Source organism: Varanus komodoensis, unplaced genomic scaffold, assembly GCF_004798865.1.
Source record: "Varanus komodoensis strain SLA01 unplaced genomic scaffold, ASM479886v1 scaffold127, whole genome shotgun sequence".
Taxonomy (NCBI): Eukaryota; Metazoa; Chordata; class Lepidosauria; order Squamata; family Varanidae; genus Varanus; species Varanus komodoensis.
This window is the reverse complement of record NW_025335366.1, coordinates 271090-290275: the sequence shown is the minus strand read 5'-3', so window position 1 is coordinate 290275 and position 19186 is coordinate 271090. Positions and strand designations below refer to the sequence as shown.

Genomic DNA, 19186 nt, shown 5'->3' with positions numbered 1-19186 from the left:
TGGGGGGCTCACTGGAACTCGAGTGAACATTCAGATTAGGGAATTTGCAGAAAGGGTCCAGTGAGGAGGCAGGTTGGAACAACCTCTTCCTACCTGCCCATTTCTCCATGAAGACCAGCTTGGCCAGTTGCCGGCTGAAGGACATCTCTGTGCAATTGATCTGAGCGACTGATCTCTGTGCAACAGATTTTTGAATTGATAGGGTGAGGCCATGTGAAGGGGGGACTCCGAACAGCTGAATTGCAACCTCTGCTAGTCCAAATTTGGCCCACAGGTGCAAGGTCCGAACACCTAGGTTTAGCACAGGGAGAGGAAAGCCCTGTTGTTTGCCCAGGAGGCAGGTGGGCCTGCAAAGCGTCTGGATCCACGAGGCAGGAAGTGAACGTTTCCAGAGCCCAGAGTGCGCGCGACGGCTCCGTCATTGCAGGCTGGAGTTGAGAGCGAGAGAGACGCCCGTAGCAATTCATCTACAATCCATGGAAGGCCAGAATCAGCAAATGGCCATTTGTTATTTTTAAAAGGCACCTAAAATTGCTGGAGGATTTGGAAGAGTCTTTCTCCCAGGTTTAGAAATATGTCCAGGATTTCCTGTTGTCGTTGTCGGTGTCATTTGGCATCACAATTCAGCACGGCAATTTATGGCTCGACTTACTTGGAGATCAGACGAGCAATTATGTAGGCCAACGGCATTATTACTTCAGGAGAGTTTTGACGTGGTCCCATGGAGGCAGCAGCTGCGTCTTGCAGGGAGGGTGTTGGCACAGCAGTGGCGCTGGGACTGAGGAGGAAAGACCGCGCCAGAGAAATTCGGTGCCTGTCGAACCTTTTTGTCCAGGATGACCCTGGACCCCACCTGGGAAGCCAGATTCCACTCTGAAAGTGCCCCTCATGCCTCACTTCCAGGTTTCTACAGATCCATCGTGGCCACTCGGTGTGAGGAGCGCAAATTTCTGTGTGTACCTGGAGGAATTCATCAGCCTCACAGGGTTGTGCCTGTGTTTAAAGCAGGTGGTCCCTCCAAGGAGCGAGTCAGGGCATCTACTGGAGAAGAGCTTTGCACTGCAAAAATATGTCTGTTGTATTTGCATGCAACCTTCTTCCAAAGAGCTATGAGCATGGGAATTGTGCCTCACAGCAGCCCTGCAAGGTAGGCTAGGTGGTACCTGGCCCAAAAACATCTAGCAAGCAGGGCAAGTGATTTGAATCCAGGACCCTCTCTGACCAACCGCTTTTTCTGTCCAATGATCTCACTCCTGCCTGGCGCTGGGGTGTTGCACTGGCTTCAGGAAATCCGTCTCCTGGCTCAGGTCTGAACGTGGCGGTCAGGTTCCCAGTGGATGTAACAGCGAAGGCATATGCAAAGTGGGGAGAGAGTGTGTCGAGTGAGGTACGCACCTGCAAGATGTGTGTGCGTTTTTGTGTTGGAGGAGGAACAGGGCCCTGCTCGCCCTCCAGTGATTTATGGGGCCAGCAAGTAGGTTTGTTCTTCGCCTTCAGCTCCGTGTCCCCTTGTGCCTGTGTCAACATGTTATACTGCTCCGTTCCACCCAACCAAGAGGGACCGAAATTGGTTTTACGTGAGAGCTGGATTTCTCCTGGATTTATTAGCCATCTCGGGATTTAAAAAATGTTCCTTAAATCACACTGCTTATGATAAAACCTCTGGAGTGGGGCAAAGCAGTTGTGTATGCCGTGTCTGTCTGGGGGAACATGGGCAAATCCTGCCAGCCCACCGTTTTCATCTGTTAAAGGGGGACGTGAGCAGCGAGTGACAGCAGAGGAGAGAAGGTCAGCCCGAGAGGGAGGCAGCTGGCTGAAGATGTCTTGGCCGAGGGCTCCCAAAAAACCCAGCTTTGGCCTGTGCCCCACGCTCTCAGCTTCTGGAGCTGAAACAGGAAGGTTGGCCTGCCAGGCGTGCTTGATGGCCCACTGGTGCCTGGATGTAACCCAGAACTGGAAGCAGAGCGCAGGAATCTTGCCCCCCAGTTGCAGACTCTCGTCCTGGAGGGCTTCGGTGCTGGGTAGAAACCACAATAAGAGACTGTGGCTTGTTCTATGGTTCCCACGCTTCACCGTGGTTTCTCTGATCGCCCGAGCCCAGCTTTCAGGCTCGTGCCACTGAGTCCCCAGGAAAGAGCAGCAGCTGCTGTAAGACTCCCGCAATCCAATGTGGGACTGAATTTCAGGCACGGCAGCTGGTGGGTTACCTGCCAACAGCAGGAGGACAGAGCGACATCCCTGCCCGCCCCGCCCCCCACACACACCTTTTTGCACAACGTTGTCTACTTTTCCACCGCACGTGGATTCATCACTGTCCCACTTGGAATGTGAAGAGGGCTTCCCACACCATCAGAACAGGAGTTTTCTAGTCCACATTAAGGAAATTTCTGGCAACTATCATGCCACTTCTGTAGCATATGAACGGCGCTCGTAATGGCTCCACAAACATACTGTGGCATACACAAACCAGTAGCGGGAAGAAATCTCAGCGGGTCACACCAAAACTGGTTTGAAAATCCAAGCGATTGGCTGCTGAATCAGAGGCAACCCAGTGACCCAACTCCAGCAGTGGATGGAAGCCCACACGCAAGTCATGAGGAAACAGCCCTCTTACACCAGCAAGTGTCATCCTCAGATAGACTGCTTCTGGCTGTGGAAGTTCTATTGCCTTCCTATTCCGTCAGTCACAAGTCAGTGGGTTCATCTGTTGACCTCACCAAGAGTATGACCCCAAATGAGGATGAAGGAGGCCACTCTCTTCCATTTGGAAATTCATATGGATGAATGATGAAGAAGTGGATATTATTTAAATGGCAGTGCAGTCCATCCCACCATTTTGGAAGCAGGTGACCCATGTACTGCCTGGTCTATTACCTGGCGCTGTGCACAGGTAAGCAACTTCCAGGCCCTTCCTTCTGATGACTGCTTAATTTTAGGCAAGGCTTGGTTCGAGTAGCGGACTATCCTCTGGCCACCTTAGCTGTAAGAACCACTGGCAGAGCTGGCTCCCTTGAAATACTGCTAGCAAGAGAGTGTATCCCACGTTGGAGGTGAGGCAAGTCCCGAGCATGGAGAAGGAGAACGCCAGGGCTTTGCTGCCTCCGCAGAAGCTGACATCCTGGACTGAGCAATGCCTCCCTTCAGGAAGCAAGCAAGGAAAGGTCACAGGCGATCCCTGGGCTCATCCCCCTGGGATGAGTCCCGATCCAGGAGGCCAGCTGAAAAACATGGGTGTGCCAACATGTTTTCTGGCCCTCGGCGCCTACCTTGCCAGGAAATGCAGCAAGGGAAGCTTTCCCTGGGTGCTGCTGGGTCACCTTTGCAGTTGCTGCATTTCAGGCTGCTGTTAAAGGTGCAGGAACTGCAGCAAAACCAAAAGGTGTTGGCAGCCCTGTTTGGGGGGCAGAGCTTCCAGAGAGGTGGGGGCAGACCACAAATGCTGCTCTCTTTCTTGCTAAAAACCTCAGCGCACGATGCACGGCCGTTTCCCTGTTTCTGCTCCAAACAGCCTGCAGGAACAGATTCCCCAGCGTGCTTCCCCCGGGCCAGACCCCGAGTCTCCTGGCTGTCTGGATCCGAGCGTCGCTGCGGCGATCTCAGGCCCAAGCCGTCATCATTCTCTTCAGTGACGGTCGCCACTTGGGCTGAGACAACGGCATAATAGTCTCATGTCAAGATTAATTGACTCCAATTCACAGAACAGGCGAAAGGAGAGTCCTTTGTAATAGATGATAAAGGATGAGGATCCACCTTTGCTGCATTTCCGTGTGGATTTGCTTAACCTTGGTGTCGGGAACAACTCCTCCATCCAGATGGGAGTGGGGGGCGTTTGGCCATGCCAGGGATGGGGTGCTGTGTGGACCAGAAACATAGAAACAGAGCGAGTCAGAAGGGGTCTCCCGGGCCATCTAGTCTGACCCCCAGCTCCAGCTGGCTCCGCTCATGACATGCCCACCATGTGCATGTCTAGCCTATCCTTGAACACCCTCACCAGTGGGGCCTCAACGACCTCCTGTGAGGTTAGGTAGCCAAAAACCGGGAACAGAACAGCTCTTTCTGTAATGCTTGGATCCCAGTTCTGCAGTGAAACAAAAAGCAGATGCAGCAATGAACAGCCTTGTGTAGAAACACTCTGAAAAAAGCTGCCCACTTCCTCTCAAAATCTGTACACTGAAGGAGAGCAGGGTCTGTGTCAAGTTCAGAATAAGTAGTGAAGGACCCATGTTTGCAGATGACACAAAGCTATTTAGGGTTGCTAAGATAAAGGGGGATTGTGTTTATGAGGGAGCACAGACGGGAACATTGAAACAGAGTGAGTCAGAAGGGGCCTCCTGGGTCATCTAGTCTGACCCCTGGCTCCAGCCGGCTCTGCTCACGACATGCCCACCATGGACCAGGAGGCGCCGCCTTGAATTTGGATGGAGATTTGGGCTCGGTTCTCTGTTGATGTGGTGGGAGGAGAGGCAGAGGCAGAGAGGGACACGTTCCTCCCTCGCTCGTCCAACTGGATCCCATGAGGTTGGTGGGCGGGAGATTCAGGACAGAGATCAGAGATCTTTACACAGCATGGAATTAAACTATGGAATTTGCTTCTGTGAGATGTGGTGATGGCCAGAAACTTGGAGAGGAGTAGACAGATTCACAGAGGAGGGAATTGTAGAGTCATACAGTGCGAAGGGGCCAGGAAGGCCTTTGGGTCCCAACCTCCAGTTCAGTGCAGGACATTGAGTTAGAAACAGAAACAGAGCAAGTCAGAAGGGGTCTCCCGGGCCATCTAGACTGACCCCTGGCTCCAGCCGGCTCCGCTCACGACATGCCCACCATGTGCACGTCCAGCCTATCCTTGAACACCCGCACCGATGGGGCCTCAACGACCTCCCGTGGAAGCCCTTTCCACACCCTCGGGGTCCTAACTGTCAGGAAGTGCTTCCTGGCATCCAAATGGAACCTGGTTCCCTGAGCTTTGTTCCATTGGAGCGCGTCCTGTAACTTGGGCTTGTTATTCTGTGTTCTGTACTCTGAGATGATCGAGAAATGATCCTAGTCCTCTTGAGTGTGACAGCTTTTCAAGTTCTGCTAGAGTGCCATCCTATCTCCCCTCAGTCTTCTCCTCTCCAGACTAAACATGCCCAGTTCTTCCAGTCTCTCCTCATGAGTTTCAGTCCCTGGATCATCCTTGTTGCCCTCCTCTGATCCTTTTCCAGTTTGTCTGTGTCTTTCTTAAGCTGCAGTGCCCAGAACTGGACCCGGGACTACAGGGGAGGCCTAACACGGGCAGGGCACCCATAGCTGTCAGTCTGAGATGGCCAGATGCTCCCTCAAGTACCAGGGCCATATGCCCACACATGCACCGGTTATGGGGACAAACAGGTGAAGGCTGCAGCTGCATTCACGTCCTTCTGGGGGGTTTGTGGTTTTCCTGTTTGGGCAGGAAAAGGACTCATTGGCCCATTCAGAGCAATGCAGCTCACATCTTCCAGTGGGAAATCCATTGACCATCATGGCAATTTGCAGCCATTGGCCACCCGAAGCCAGTGAACGGCCATCTTCTAAGTGCCAGTGCCCATTCAAGAAGCAACTTTGGCCAATCCAAGGACAACCCAAAGGTTTTCTCCACTGTAACACAACATATGTGTTGTGTTAGGTGTTTTGTGACACTGGGCAAATGCCACTTTGTGTGGAAAAGAAAGGTGGGGAAAGAAATACCTCCAGGAAATAAGACGGTCTATATTCCGCCCTCCTCTCACACACACGATCGATTCCTGAAAGCTTTGTAGTGGTAGATCATTTTAAATGTCCATGGTCCTTCTTAACTGGCTATAATTCGAAGTTCTCTGTGCGTATGTATCCCCTCTCATTTTGCGGGTGATTAAATGTCTGCTGAAGACAAAGCAAGGTGCCTCTCCCCGCGCCCACCCTCGCCGCAGACATCTGCGCCTTTTACGCCCCCGTTCACTTTGTGGGGGGATTCACGGTCCCCTGACTTGCTGCTTCACCTGGGACTCTTCTGTCCTCTCCCTGATTGCTCCGTGTCTCTGTGGCATTCCCGGCTTAATCAGGGATTCATACAATAATATTGGTTCTGTCCTCCCCATAACTTTTTACATCTTGAACGGGTGCCAAGCCGTGTGCCTCTGAGCGGTGCTTGCGGGCTCATTTCCTCCCCCGTGCGCTCAGGCATGTTCGTGTTTCTGACCTTGCGCCGTGAATTCGGCAGTTTACAGCACGCCTGTGACTCAGACCATCCGTTACACACGGGCAGCGTCAGGGTTATGACAACTGTGTGCTCAAAGCAGAGAATGCCACGGCGAGAGGCAAAGTCCAGCCGGTCTCAAGGGCTGATGCTCCCCAGCTGAGGGCAGGCTGCTTTGTAGCTTCGCCGGTCGGTTGAGCAGGCTGCCAAAGAGAGATGCTATCAATGGTTCAGCCCCTCAGGAAAGAACAGTTAAGCCCCTCAGTTCTTCACCAGCCTTCTGGCTGAGAGCCAGTGTGGTGTCGTGGTGAAGAGCATGGGACTGGGACTCAGGCGATCTGGGTTCGAGTCCCCACTCAGCCATGGAGCCGACTGGGTGGCTTTGACCCGTCACATACTCTCAGCCCAACCTGCCTCACAGGGTTGTTGTTGTGGGGATAAGACGGAGGAGGAGAGATGATGTAAGCTGCCCTGAGCCCTTTGTAGGAAAAAGGCAGGATATAAATCGCAATATAAATAAAATAAGTAAATACATAAGTCAATCTGCTGGCTCGGCAATATTTGTGGCCATCACAACCCAGGAGTGACCATGAGAAGTCACGGTGTGTGAGAGCTCGTGGTAAGAACACGGCACCCCTGACAGTCCTGGAAGTGGGGCACAAAGGCACCCCCGTTTCCCTTCTTCCCATTTTTGGATGGAATTCATACACGTGGTGGTACGAAAGGCATTCAGCTCTCCAGGGATTATCTGTAGGCTCCAGCAAAAGCGGACCAGATACCCAGACCGATAGCCATGTGAAGGCTGTGAAGGTGCCCTGAGATCCTTGATGATGGGAGATCAGCTTGCAGCCTTCCAGTGTTGTCCGACAAGCCTTTAACCTGCCAAAGGGGCACAAAGGACCCATTTCCCCTGCCATATATTTGCATAAATGAAGATAAAAGACTGCTCCAGTGCCATCGAATCAGAGAAAAGAAGAGTTGGAAGGGGCCAGAGGGCCTTCAGGTCCAGCCCCTGCTCCGTGCAGGACTCCCAGTCGAACCATCCCTCGCAGGTGGCTGCCCAGCAGCCTCTTGAGTGCCCCCAGTGTGGGAGAGCCCTCACCTCCCTCGGCCATGGTTTCCATTCTCATATTGCTGTGTCAGGGAAATTTTTCCTGATCTCCAACCAAATCTGGCTTCCCGTGACTTGAGCCCACTGTTCCATATCCTGCTTTCTGGGTTGATCGAGAAGAGATCCTGGCCTTCCTCTCAGGGTCAGCCTTTCAAATACTTGAGGACTGCTATCCTGTCTCCCCTCCACCATCTTCTCTCCTCGAGGCTAAATATGCCCAGCTCCTTCCGTCTCTCCCCAGAGGGCTTTGTTCCCAGTCCCTGGATCACCTCATGTTGCCCTGTGCTCTGCTTTTCCCTTCTCCCAGCCAGACGCTGCCAGGGCCAGAGAAGCGATGGCCACGTTCCACGACCAGAACGAGACAGTCCCTTAGAAAAGAGCCGTTGCGGCATCCCATGGACACCACACAAGGTGGTCCCTGAGTAAGACACACTCACTGGACGCCCACGCAGTGACCCACGAAGCAGGCAGCTTGTGCTGGTGCCCACGGCAGTTTCGCAACTTCCCACAGGTGGCCCTGTGTCCCCAAAGGCCAGGAACTCCTGAGTTAGTGTCAGACTGGGAAGATCCGGGCTCTAGCGTCCATACAACCATGGAGCAAACTGGGTGGCTTTGGGCCAGTCACGGACTCTCAGCCTAACCTACCTCGCAAGGTTGTTGTGAGGAGGAGATGGAGAAGAGGAGGCCCAATGGCGTCCCCTTGGATTCCTTGCAAGAGGAAAAAGGCAGGACAGTAACACATGCAATGAAACAGCGTGTGAAGGCTGCCATTCATTTCCCAGACGGAAGAGAAAGAGAAGAGGGCTGAGTGAGAGAGAGATTCTGTGACCGCAACCTTATATATCTCTTTGATTTATCTTGGCATGTCATGTTCCCACTACAAAGCCATGCATTTCGTGCTCAGCGCAGTGTTTTGTTTCTGTGAGCCATCGCTGCCAAATGTTTTATCCAGCACCTGATGGGGGATAAGTTATGCACTGAAATACAGCTCTGGCCCCTGAACCAGGCTGGGAACTCAGACCGGCCTCCCGGTGCGGAAACGTGAACCAGCTCTTCTCTGCCATGTCACACGAGAGGCACAGCGGGATAAGCATGAGGAGGAGAGCAAAGGTGCTCGGAGAGCGATGGTCTTGCCACGATCCCAGGGCTCTGAGGCCTGCTCCAGGGTCCCCTCCCTCAGAGAGTCCCCATCCCACCACCGTGCGCACCAGCTGCTCTTGCTGCTCCTCCTCCTCCTCCTCCTCCTCATCATCATCATGGCTGCCACCTGCTGGCTGGACAGGCAGAGAGCCCAGGTGCCAGCAGGTGGGTCCACTGCCTGGGCCAGGAGGAGCTGCAGGGGAGCAAGGCCAAGTCCAGAGGGCTGTTGCCAGGGAGCCCCCGCGGGTGGGAAGGCCCTCGGCAGGTCCCATCCGCCCCCGCCCCCCCGTGCCCAGTGCAGGGGCTTTCTCCACCGCTTCACTCAACAACCCCGCAGAGGTTTCCCTGAAGCAGGACAGGAACGCAATGGCTTCTCCCGCTGTTGTTCGTGAGCAGCTGTCATGGAAGGCATCCCGACTCCTCACAGGCCTCTCTGTCTGCATGAAGTTGACCCACCTCCTTCTGAAGCTGGCACTTCCTTCTCCATCGTCCCCATCCTCCCATCCAAGGTGAACAGAAGCAGCAGCTGCACCCTTTCCTTCCTTCCTTCCTTCCTTCCTTCCTTCCTTCCTTCCTTCCTTCCTTCCACACAAGCTTCAATGGGGCAGGAGGCAGGTTGGCTGAGTGTCCTTGCTCACAGAGGACCGCTCTCCATTTGAAGGGTTTAAAGGTAATGAATCCTCAGAAGAGAGAGGAGGGGCTTTGAAATTACTTGCCCACCCAGACTGGGCAGGCCCCCAGCTCACCTTGCCCCCAGTGGAATTATATTCCTGCTAATAATTAGCTCTGCATTTGCATCTGGGCCTATAAATCAGCATGGGTCACCTTTAGGCCAAGCCACGTCCGCTTCTGCCGGCTTTTCGGGTGGTGCACAAGCAGCGATGCCAGAGGTGGCCAGGAGAAGCAACGGGGGTTCAGGGGACTGCAGCATCAGGGCAGTGGGCCTTGGTGGTGCCTAACCCCACTGTGCAGCGAGCAAGTGCAGAGCAGGAGCAGTGGAACATGTGCAGAGTGCGTGCAGTCGTGCTGCTGGGTGCAAATGGCAGGCTTGCAGGTGCGCCCTCCATGAGCATCTTCCTGTGGCTTTGAACGAGAGGCTGACCCTCCAGGTGCGGGATGGGGTTCCTGCCACGGCTGTCTGCTCTGGCGAGTGGCTGCCGCAGGAGACGTGGCCCGTGGCCCCGCTGCTGGCCCCGTGGGCACTGTTGCTGGGGAGCCGTGCCGGGACCCTTGGAAGTCTCCCGGGCCTCATTCCCAGGACTCCAAAAATGAAAGCCAGTGAGGCCAAAGTAATCCGCATAAATCAATTGTTTCAGTGCCTCTAACTGGTCCCTTGATTGATTCCTCTCTTGCTGCAGCAGCCCGAGGAGGCCATTAGCTGATTGTTTCTTGACGGAGAGCCTTTTGTTTGAATGGCATCTGGGAGCGTGGAAGGGACTGGGGGGGGGGGGGGGGGGGCGCAGGCTGCGGCTTGTCTGCTGGCAAGGAGCGGCTTCCCTTGAAAGCCCTCCCAGTTGACACTGTGGCACTGGGAGCTGTTGAGCTTGTGCAGAGTGCCTTCCCTTGGGCTCTGGAAAGACGCAACAGGTTACCCCATTGCAAACTAGCTCAGCTGGATAGGTTAAAACACTAGATATGCACGTGAAGGAGCATTCACATCCTCTGAGCATGTGCAGAGTGCCCCCTGTGATTGCATACACGCTGCCTAACTCTGCTCAAATTAGCTCACCATTTGCAAGTGCAATCCAAAAAGGATTACAAAATCCGCGTGGGAGAGGCTCCCTATGCTGCGGATGAATGGGAAACAGATTTCCAAAGCGCCTGGATTTAAACTGTTTCGCCTGGATTTAAACTGTTTCGCTCTCTCCCTCGCTCTCCTGTGGAGTTTGATTCCATAATGAGAAGCTAAAGAGTTTGATTCTGCAGGTAGCTAAATACCCTCGAGGAATGGGAATTTGTTTTCCGAAACACGTTGGGCTGTAAAATATTCCAGCAATTGTGCAAATGGTTTCTCCCATGGCTGTTTGCGGCTCTCCAAAAGCCACTGGCTCGGATTGGGCCAAACCTACTCATCCATTTTCTCATCAGATTATTATACATCTCACCGTCGTGTCTGTTCTGCCTCATTTCTCACTGTGATTATCTGAGGGTTTCAGGGGATGAACTGAACTGCTGGCAGGAATCGTTAACCAACCCTGTGAATCTGGGTGCAGGCTGGAAGCTGGCCTGGGTGCCCAGGAGCTAAAAGACGACACCTCTCCTTTTAGAAACCGAGTCCCAGCGCCAAGCATGCCCGTGCCACATCCACCTCAAAGCATGCAGCCAAGCTGTGTCCCCCGACTGGGATTCTCCCGGCCCAAATCGTCCCGCGTCTCAATGCAGATGCGAGCAGAATCCTCTCCGCCCGCAGACAACAGAGAGAAGAGAAGAGGTTGCAAAGCACAGGAAATGAAAAGATCTGGGAGGGAAGACAGGGCAGGGAGTGCACAGATGTGCTGCAAAGGCTCCCAGATAGGATGAAATTGGCTGGAGGACGAACCGGCCGGAGTGGGCCAGTTCCCGAGAGCAGCCGTTCCATCGCCTGCCAGCGAGACAGGCGGTCACAGCCTCAGTGCAGGCATTATCTTAACATGGAGCAAGATGCCTTGCAGAGCAGCGAACAACGGCAGGCACGGGGAACGCGGCTTGTGTGCACTTGGGACTGTGGGATTTGCTTGTTTTTATAAGGAGGCAAATCAACGGAGCAAAAAAGAATATAAATTGGGAGAGGAAACGGAGGTGAATATTCAGAGTGAACTATACAAATTGTGGGCCATCTTTCCTTCTACCAGCAAACCTGGATGGTCAAAGGCTTACCAGTTGAACAGAGAAACTGGGCCACCCCAAAATAAGGGAGTCGTTAGGGGCTCTCATGGGACACAGAAGTATAGATGTTTGTGACTTTAAAAAATCACAGCTTTCCTTCAGCTTGGGAAGGGCCTGTGAGATTTGAGACTTGCGTGGTACCCTCAAGGCAGGACTTTCAGGTGGTCAGCAGAATGACAAGATGCCTCCACAAACATCTAATTGCCTAAACCAGTGAAGGTGATGGAGGCTGGGGCAGTGTATCCACGCCATGTGTAAGTTTGAGCTTGTAGGGAGCTATCCATAGTGCTGAACCCTGGCCCCAAATTAGAGTTCCTTTAACATTCAGGTTGAAACCTGGAGGGGATCCGCTGTCCCACTGGTATTGGAGACACCAATCACCAGTGGGCAGAGGTCTGAAAGACCCTTATTCCAGACCCCAAGATTGTGTATCTGTACAACAGACGATATCTGGACCCTGCTTCCAGCTGCCACTTCCAGGGGGTGCTCAGTTGGTGGCAAAAGGAATTGCCCCCCCCCCCCCCAGTTATGGAATGAGCTCCCCACCGAGGCCAAGCTTATTATCTCTTCAGAATTGGGGTAAGCCTCTCTTCTGCAGCAGGGCATTTGATCCGGATAGCAGGACTTTGTTCGTTGCTTAAATGGGTCTTAAGATTTTCCTTGTTTACGTTACTGCGGTTTTTTATATATGTCTTTTAAACTTGGTTTACATTTTGTATGGTAAGCAGTTTATGGTGTTTTATAATGCCCTTTATAATTCATGCTCGTATTTTTAATGTGTTGCTGTAAACCAGCCAGAGAGCTTTGGCTATTGGGCAGTATAGAAACAAACCAACCAGCAAAAGAGCAGCTGCAAAGATGTGCAAGAGCAACGAGTTTGTCTGGTTATTTAGTGAAAGAACTTGCAGGTTGGGGCTGAGCAGCAATGCAGGCCCCGCTTTTTCTCTGCCCAGCAGTCCATGTGTGGGGTGCTGGGGAGATAAATGAAAGCCCCTACTTGAGTCCCAGTTAGCTTATAGGAAGCCTGCTGGAAACGGGGAGCATCAGTCTGGGGTGCGTAGTCTGATCATGTGGCTCTCAAGCACCCTTCCCCCTGCTGTCCGGCGCATTCCAGCTGGAAGAAAAGGGAGAAGGATCCGCCTTGTCTTCCTGCTTTCCGGAATCCCGCTCACTGCAGCAGTGAAACGGTGAGGTTGCAGCCGGCCGGCAAGGCAATGCTTCAAGTGCTTCAGGAAAGGAAATAAGGTGCTTTTTTCTGGCTCCCTTCCTCCCTAAGCAGCCCCACACACACGCTGTTAAGGTCCCATCCTATGGAAGTCCAGACCCCAAAAAGGCTATGCTGGCTGGGGAATGCTGGGAATTGTAGGCCCGTTTGTTTATCTGGTCTGAACATTCATGGGATCACAGCCTCAGCTCCTCCTTTTGTGAATCTCGGGCCAAGCCTTTGGGCAACGCTGTAACTTCAGTCTAGGAGCTGGAGGTCAGGATGCCGTGGAAGGGAAAAAGGGAGCCTTGTCTTCCGTCCAGCTGAGCGCTTCTCCCTTTTCTCGCTCCCTTGGCAGATCGATCAAGATGGGCTGACGCTGTCCGAGAGAACCCTGTACCTGGGACAGGATGAAGAAAGCGAAAAGGTAGGAGAAAAACACACCTACATGGGTACACTTACAGTCGTTTTTACACACTCTCCCACTCCATTGCGGTTCCCACAAACGGGACTGACCCAGGTTTGAGCAGACGTGGCAAGGTCCCCCCGGCGAACGGTTCCTCCCAGGCTGTGGGTCTACTTGGAGCCTGGGAAGCACCAGCCATGTCAATTTCACATGATAAGAGCATGGGGAGCCACCTTGTCCAGCGTCAGCCCCTGAGTGCCTCTAGCCTAGTATGGTCAACACGGACTGGCAGCAGCAGCAGCAGCTCAGCGATGTCTCAGGCGAGTTTTTCCAGCCCTCCTGCAGATGCCAGGGATCAAAAGCGAACCTTCGGCGTGCAAAGCAGGTGAGCTGCCCCTGCACTGTGGCCCCTCCCACCACAGCCCCTTCCCCATGCCCAGGAAGGATGCAGCAGGGGTACTTTGGTGCACTGTGGGAAATTCAGGATGGTTCCAACTGCTTCTCCCCACTGCTGTTGCCAGAGGATCCCGCAGCCAGGAGAGCAGGTGGGAGAGGCAGTGCCGCTCTGGGAACGAGGGCAAGGCCTAGCACCGGGGACCCTCGCCAGGACCCTTGGCCAGGGATGCTGGTTGCTAGTGCCAGCTTTGCCCCCAGATGGTTGGATCAGGGAAGAACGTGGGTGGCCGCACCAAGACAACCCAACCCCTCCAGGCTGGTGTCAAGAGCAGGATGGCTGGCATCTCCTGAGGCCCCACACCCAGCGAGTACCAGGGGTGGATGTCCCCCGGCCTTGTTCGTCCTCCACCACTGCCCCCTGCTTCTCCATCCGCCTCTTGCTCCGGCCAGGTGATGGGGGGGGTGAGGTGGAGGAGCAGGAGATGCCGTGGTCCCCCTGCTCCATAACTCTGGGCCTGCCAGATAAAGTTGGGGCCTTGATAAGGAGCAGGATGAGGAACAAGAGCAGCTGGTGGTGCGAGAGGCCGGCTCGCTGAGGGTGTCTTCCCCAAGGACCTTCGGAAGCACGGAGCCGGCGCTGCTCTCCACGACTGCTTGAGGAACCTCAACGTAACTTCTACCAGCCTGGTGCAGGGGCCATCACAGCTTTCCCACAGTTGTTCGGAAGCCTGGGTGACTTCTCTGACGCACATGCCCACAGGGAGAACCTCCCACTGACTCACTGCACCTCGCCCTTGACTCATTGGTCCTTGTGGTCTCATCTCTCTTTAGATCTTGGCTGCCTATCGGGTCTTCATGGAGCGGCTCTTGGGCCTGCTGGGTGCTGAGCACGTGGAGCAGAAGGCCAAGGAGATCCTGCAGCTGGAGCAGCGGCTGGCCAACGTGAGTGTGTGATGCTGATCTCCTCCTCCTCCCTGACCACAGAATAGCCTAGGACTTCCTAGCCGGGAAAAGTAGGAACAAGGCCAGGTGCTGGTCCAGGAAGGAGGGAGTCAGTGTGGCCATGCAAGGCCATCCTGGCTGGCAAGTGCATTGTTCCGACCTCCAGGATCAAAGCACACTCTTGTTGTTGTTGCTGGGAAAATTTCACACATAACTTTCTGCAAAAAGACTCAAGGAGACATCCTACAAAATAAAAATGCTAAAAAGAATTATCCACAACATGTGCCCTCCTGACTGAAAAATGCCATGAGTGAGAGTGATGCTTATTTCCTCACTTTTCTTGAGAAAGTTGTGTGTGCTCATATAGCTCTTCTCCAAACAATCTTTTTATTTTTATTTATTTATTTATTAAAACATTTTTATGCCGCCCCATTCGCCGAAGCCTCGGGGCGGCTTACAACAAGATCTTTTCTCTGCACACCCTCACAGGTTTTTAAATTTGTTGTGGGCACCTGACACCACAAGGATCTCAGGATTCACATCTACAATTCCAGTGCAGAGCTGGAAGCTCTTAGGTGTTGCTAGGGAGAGGTTTGCCTGAGGCTGGGTATTGAAATGGTTAAACCAGGGTTTCCATGGTGGCAAATCCACACAGCGGCCTTATTCTGCCTTCCTGGTCATTTTCTCCTCAGCTTGAAGTGGTAACAATGGATTTGTTGTGTCGATGGGGTATGGGAGGGGCAGACAGACCCTGTGAAGCTTCGGTTGTGTTTAACATCAGTAACAAAAGCCATCTGCATCTGAGCAACCACACACTGGATAATTCTACAAAATTAACTAGCACGTTGCCCCTTTCTTACAAGAAAAAAAAAGACTTTTCCAGCCTTTCTATTGCAGTCAGCTAGGACAACCCTTCTCCAACCTAGAGCCCCCCAGATGTGTTGGACTAGCACTCCCATCATGCTGCCCGGGCATGATGGAGATTGCAGTGCAATACATCTTCATGTCTCAGGCTGGAAAAACTTGGGTGTGGTCATCTGCTGCTCACTACCCACCATAAAGAGAATGAATGTTTCCCCGTGTCCTCAAATCTGCCACCACATGAAGATCGGCAGCTCCCCACCTAAACAGAAACAGAAACCAAGGTCCCCAGGGAGTTTCAAGAGTACCATTGCTATCGGTGGAAGCGGATTTCTTCAAACCTTCCAAATAATGCTTGGAACGCCTTGTCTTTAACTCAGTGATGGACGTTCTAAGGACATGTCATGTGGCTACGAAGAAAACAAATGCTATTTTGGGAGGCATTAATAGAAGTGTAGCTTCCAGATCACAGGAAGTGCTGGTTCCTGTCCATTTGGCGCAAGTTAGGCCCCATCTGTTCTTGCTGATGCCAAGTTGCGACAACCAAGATTCAGGGTGGACATCAAGAAAAGCTTCCTCACTGTCAGAGCAATACGACAGTGAAAGCGGGTGCCTGGAGAGGTGGGGGGCTCTGCCATACTGGAGGCATTCAGAAAGGAACTGGACAGCCCTCTGAGTGGGATGGTGTGAACTGGTGTCCAGCAACAGCAGGGGGTTGGACTCCATGGCCTTCATGGCCCCTTCCAACTCTACTATTCCATGATTCTGTGATTCTTTCTCAAGTCCCGTGTCCAGTTCTGGGCAGCACAGTTCAAGACAGATGCAGACGAACTGGAAAAAATCAGAGGAGGAGAACAAAGGTGATCCGGGGCCCAGAAACCGGCCTCTGTGAGGAGAGACTGAAATCGCTGAGCACGTTGAGCCTTGAGAAGAGATGACATGAGGCGAGATAGGTCAGCCCTCTCCAAATACCTGATAGGCTCTTGCACAGAAGAGGGCCAGGATCTCATCCCAATCATAGCAGGGTGCAGGCCTCGGAGTAACCAGCTAAGTCCTAAGGAGCCAGATTCTGTCTGGCATCAGGAAGAACTTCCTGACTCTTAGAGCTGTATGGCGATGGAACCAGTGATCCTGGAAGCTCGTGGGCTCTCCCACACTGGAGGCATCCAAGATGCAGCTGGACAGCCATCTCTCAGAGATGCTTTAACCCAGAGTCCTGCTTTGAGCAGGGCTTTGGACTCAATGGCCTTCGAGGTCCCTTCCCACTCTACTATTCTATGATTCTAAGATGCTATGGATTACCAATTACCCTTCATAAAGGTTCTAGAAACTACAAGCCACTGGCTTTTTTGCTTCTTGAGGATGTTACAGCTGCTGCTTTCACTTCTACCTGTTGCTCCTGCGGGAGTTTGGGCTGCCCAGTCCCCCTGCCTTGGGGGAAAGGCCAGGCCGCTGGGATGCCCAGGGCTCCTTCCTCCTCTTCCGTTACGGCCCCAAGCACAGGCAGGACAAAGAACACGCGGCCCATTTCCTCGCTCTGCTCATTCCACAGATCACCGTCTCAGAGTATGACGACCTGCGCAGGGACATCAACTCCATGTACCACAAGGTGACCTTGGCGGAGCTGCAGCGCATTACACCTAACGTGAGTTTGGGATTTTGGAAGCAGGCAGCATCTCAGGAATGGGGCCCTCGGCATAGTCTTAAATATGTTTCTAAGTTATCATAAATGGAAAAAGAAGGGTGTGGGGGCTGACCCAGCAGGCCCGATGTTTTTGATGATTGATGTTGTTTTTAGTTAGCTTTTTAGGATTATAATTTCAAATAAAACTTATTTTTTTTAAAAAAAGGAATGGGGCCATCGGCAAAAATGGAGGGGAGGGCACAGTGGTTCCCGTGTCCTTATGGGGCTGGGACCGGACTGGCCCCCTTCCCTCCTGGGTGCAAATGACGAAGTGGCACGCCCTCAGCTTCTAGCGAAGGAAAATAATTTCCATGTCTTATGAACTCCACTGCTCATAGTGCAAAATGGCCACAATCCCAAAATAACAATAGGTGTCCTTCATCATCATCCTCATCGTCACATTGCATTGATATCCTGCCCTTTTCCTTCCTGTGAGGAGCCCAAGCTTACATAGCTCTATTTTATCCTCAGCACGAGAGCCCTGCGAGGTAGGCTGGGCTGAGAGTCTGTGCCTGGCCCAGAGCCACCCAGGGCCCTTCATGGCCGAGTGGGGACTCGAACCCGGACCTCCTGTGTCCCCAGTCCAGCTCAGCCCCCCACGCCAAACATGCCACCCAGCGACAAACGTTTCCAGTGGTTCCCGTGCCCCTTTCGCCCCCTGCCCCTGCGCCACTGGAATGCACCCTCTCGAACCTCCAAACCTGAATGCTGCTGATGGGCCAAAAGGAATGGCCCAGATCTCTGGTGATCTGTTTCCGAGGAAGCAGGATCCCTGGGTCTGATGCCAATAGCGAGAGCCCCTTTCTTTCCCTCCCACAGCTGAAATGGAAGCGGCTGCTGGACCGAATATTCCACGAGAACTTCTCCGAGGACGAGGAGGTGGTGCTGCTGGCCACCGAGTACATGCAGCGCGTGTCCGCGCTCATCCAGTCCACGCCAGTCCGGTAAGGACGCGCACGGGGGGAGTCGGGGGCTGCGTGGAACTGCAGGGCAGCAGAAACCCCCTCCCCGCCTTCCCCAGCCCGATGCCCTGCAGCAGCCGCACACCTGTGGGGAGGCAGGCCTGCAAGGATGCACCGCTCGATCCTCGGGGACGAAGACAGGGGCCCCGTGCGCCCCCTCCCCCGCCTGCCCTCCCCCGCGTGCAGTGGCCGGTGCCCTCCTTACGCCCCCCCCCGCTCGTCGCACCCCACGCCAGGGTCCTGCACAACTACGTGCTCTGGCGCATCGTGGTGGTGCTGAGCGAGCACCTCTCCACGCCGTTCCGGGAGGCCACCCACGAGCTCGCCAGGGAGATGGAGGGCGCCGAGAAGCCGCCGGAGCCAGGCAAGGCGTGCCTGAGCCAGGCCAACAAGCACTTCGGGATGGCGCTGGGCGCCCTGTTCGTGGAGGAGCATTTCTCGCCCAGCAGCCGGGCCAAGGTAGGAGCGCGTGGAGCCGGGCGTGGGTTGCGTGGGGCGTCTCCTAGGAGACTGTGGGGCCTCAGGGAGATGCCCATAGGCCTACTCGAGTGCAGGAGGCACCTTCCCGGAGCACTCTTGAGAAAATCCTTCTCTTTGGAAGACGAGAATGCACCCGTCTTTTCCCCCGGAGGCTGCCCTGGACCAATACGAAAGGCTAAGTTGCACACTTCATTAAATAGGTACCGTGCAGCTAGTCCTCACCATTTTCTTTACCTTTGTGTAAGCAGCCAAAGCCCTGATCTCGATCAGGACCAGCATGAGCATGGAGGGGAGGGTCAAACCTTCCCATGCATCCAGCCCCATCTTCCTAGATCCTGTCCTGACAGGGACTAAAGAAGATCCTCCACACACACTATTGGAACCAGTGCAGTTTTTTTCTTTCTCCATTTAGGAAGGTTTGGGGGGATTTAAGCTGTCCGTAGCATGTTCAGGGCTCTCGTGGGGCAGAGCAATGCTTCTGAGCTCCCATTTCAGGATTCTGTGTGCTCACATGCCCTTCTCAGATCACTTTAGAGGCTTTGAATATATACATTTCACAAACAGGTGCGACTTGCTACAGCTAGGGAATCCCCCAGGTAGGTACAAACTGCAGTTGTATTTTGGGGGCTGGTGGGGAGGCCATTTGGCTTCCGAAAGCATTTGGCCACTTAAATGGGCTTTCAGAGGGAATTATATACCAGGCACGTTGGGATCCGTACTAATCCACTGACCAGCCTTAAGCACGCTCACTTAACATTGATATAAAAGCGTTTACTCCAGTGAATCCCTAAAGATCCGTTAAGAAGAGAAATTCACTTCTCCATCTCGCAGTCTTTGATTTTCCAATACTGCAGTCGTATGCGTGTCTAATCCGAAGAGGGGCTTGTTTAGTGGGACTTACTTCAGGATAAGTCTGTAGGGTTGCAGCCCCCAACGGAAGTG

The 19186-nt window shown here is 53.6% G+C and overlaps 1 protein-coding gene across 2 annotated transcripts in view; it reads left to right on the top strand.

Moving 5' to 3' along the window:
• Positions 1-19186, top strand: part of ECEL1 (endothelin converting enzyme like 1) — a 46684-nt gene that overhangs the window by 8927 nt on the left and 18571 nt on the right. For both annotated transcript variants that reach the window (XM_044422441.1, XM_044422440.1), the window contains exons 2-6: positions 12872-12940; positions 14147-14257; positions 16671-16763; positions 17622-17746; positions 18001-18223. In XM_044422441.1, the coding sequence (XP_044278376.1) occupies positions 12872-12940; positions 14147-14257; positions 16671-16763; positions 17622-17746; positions 18001-18223 (621 nt within the window). The remainder of the gene's footprint in view (positions 1-12871; positions 12941-14146; positions 14258-16670; positions 16764-17621; positions 17747-18000; positions 18224-19186) is intronic.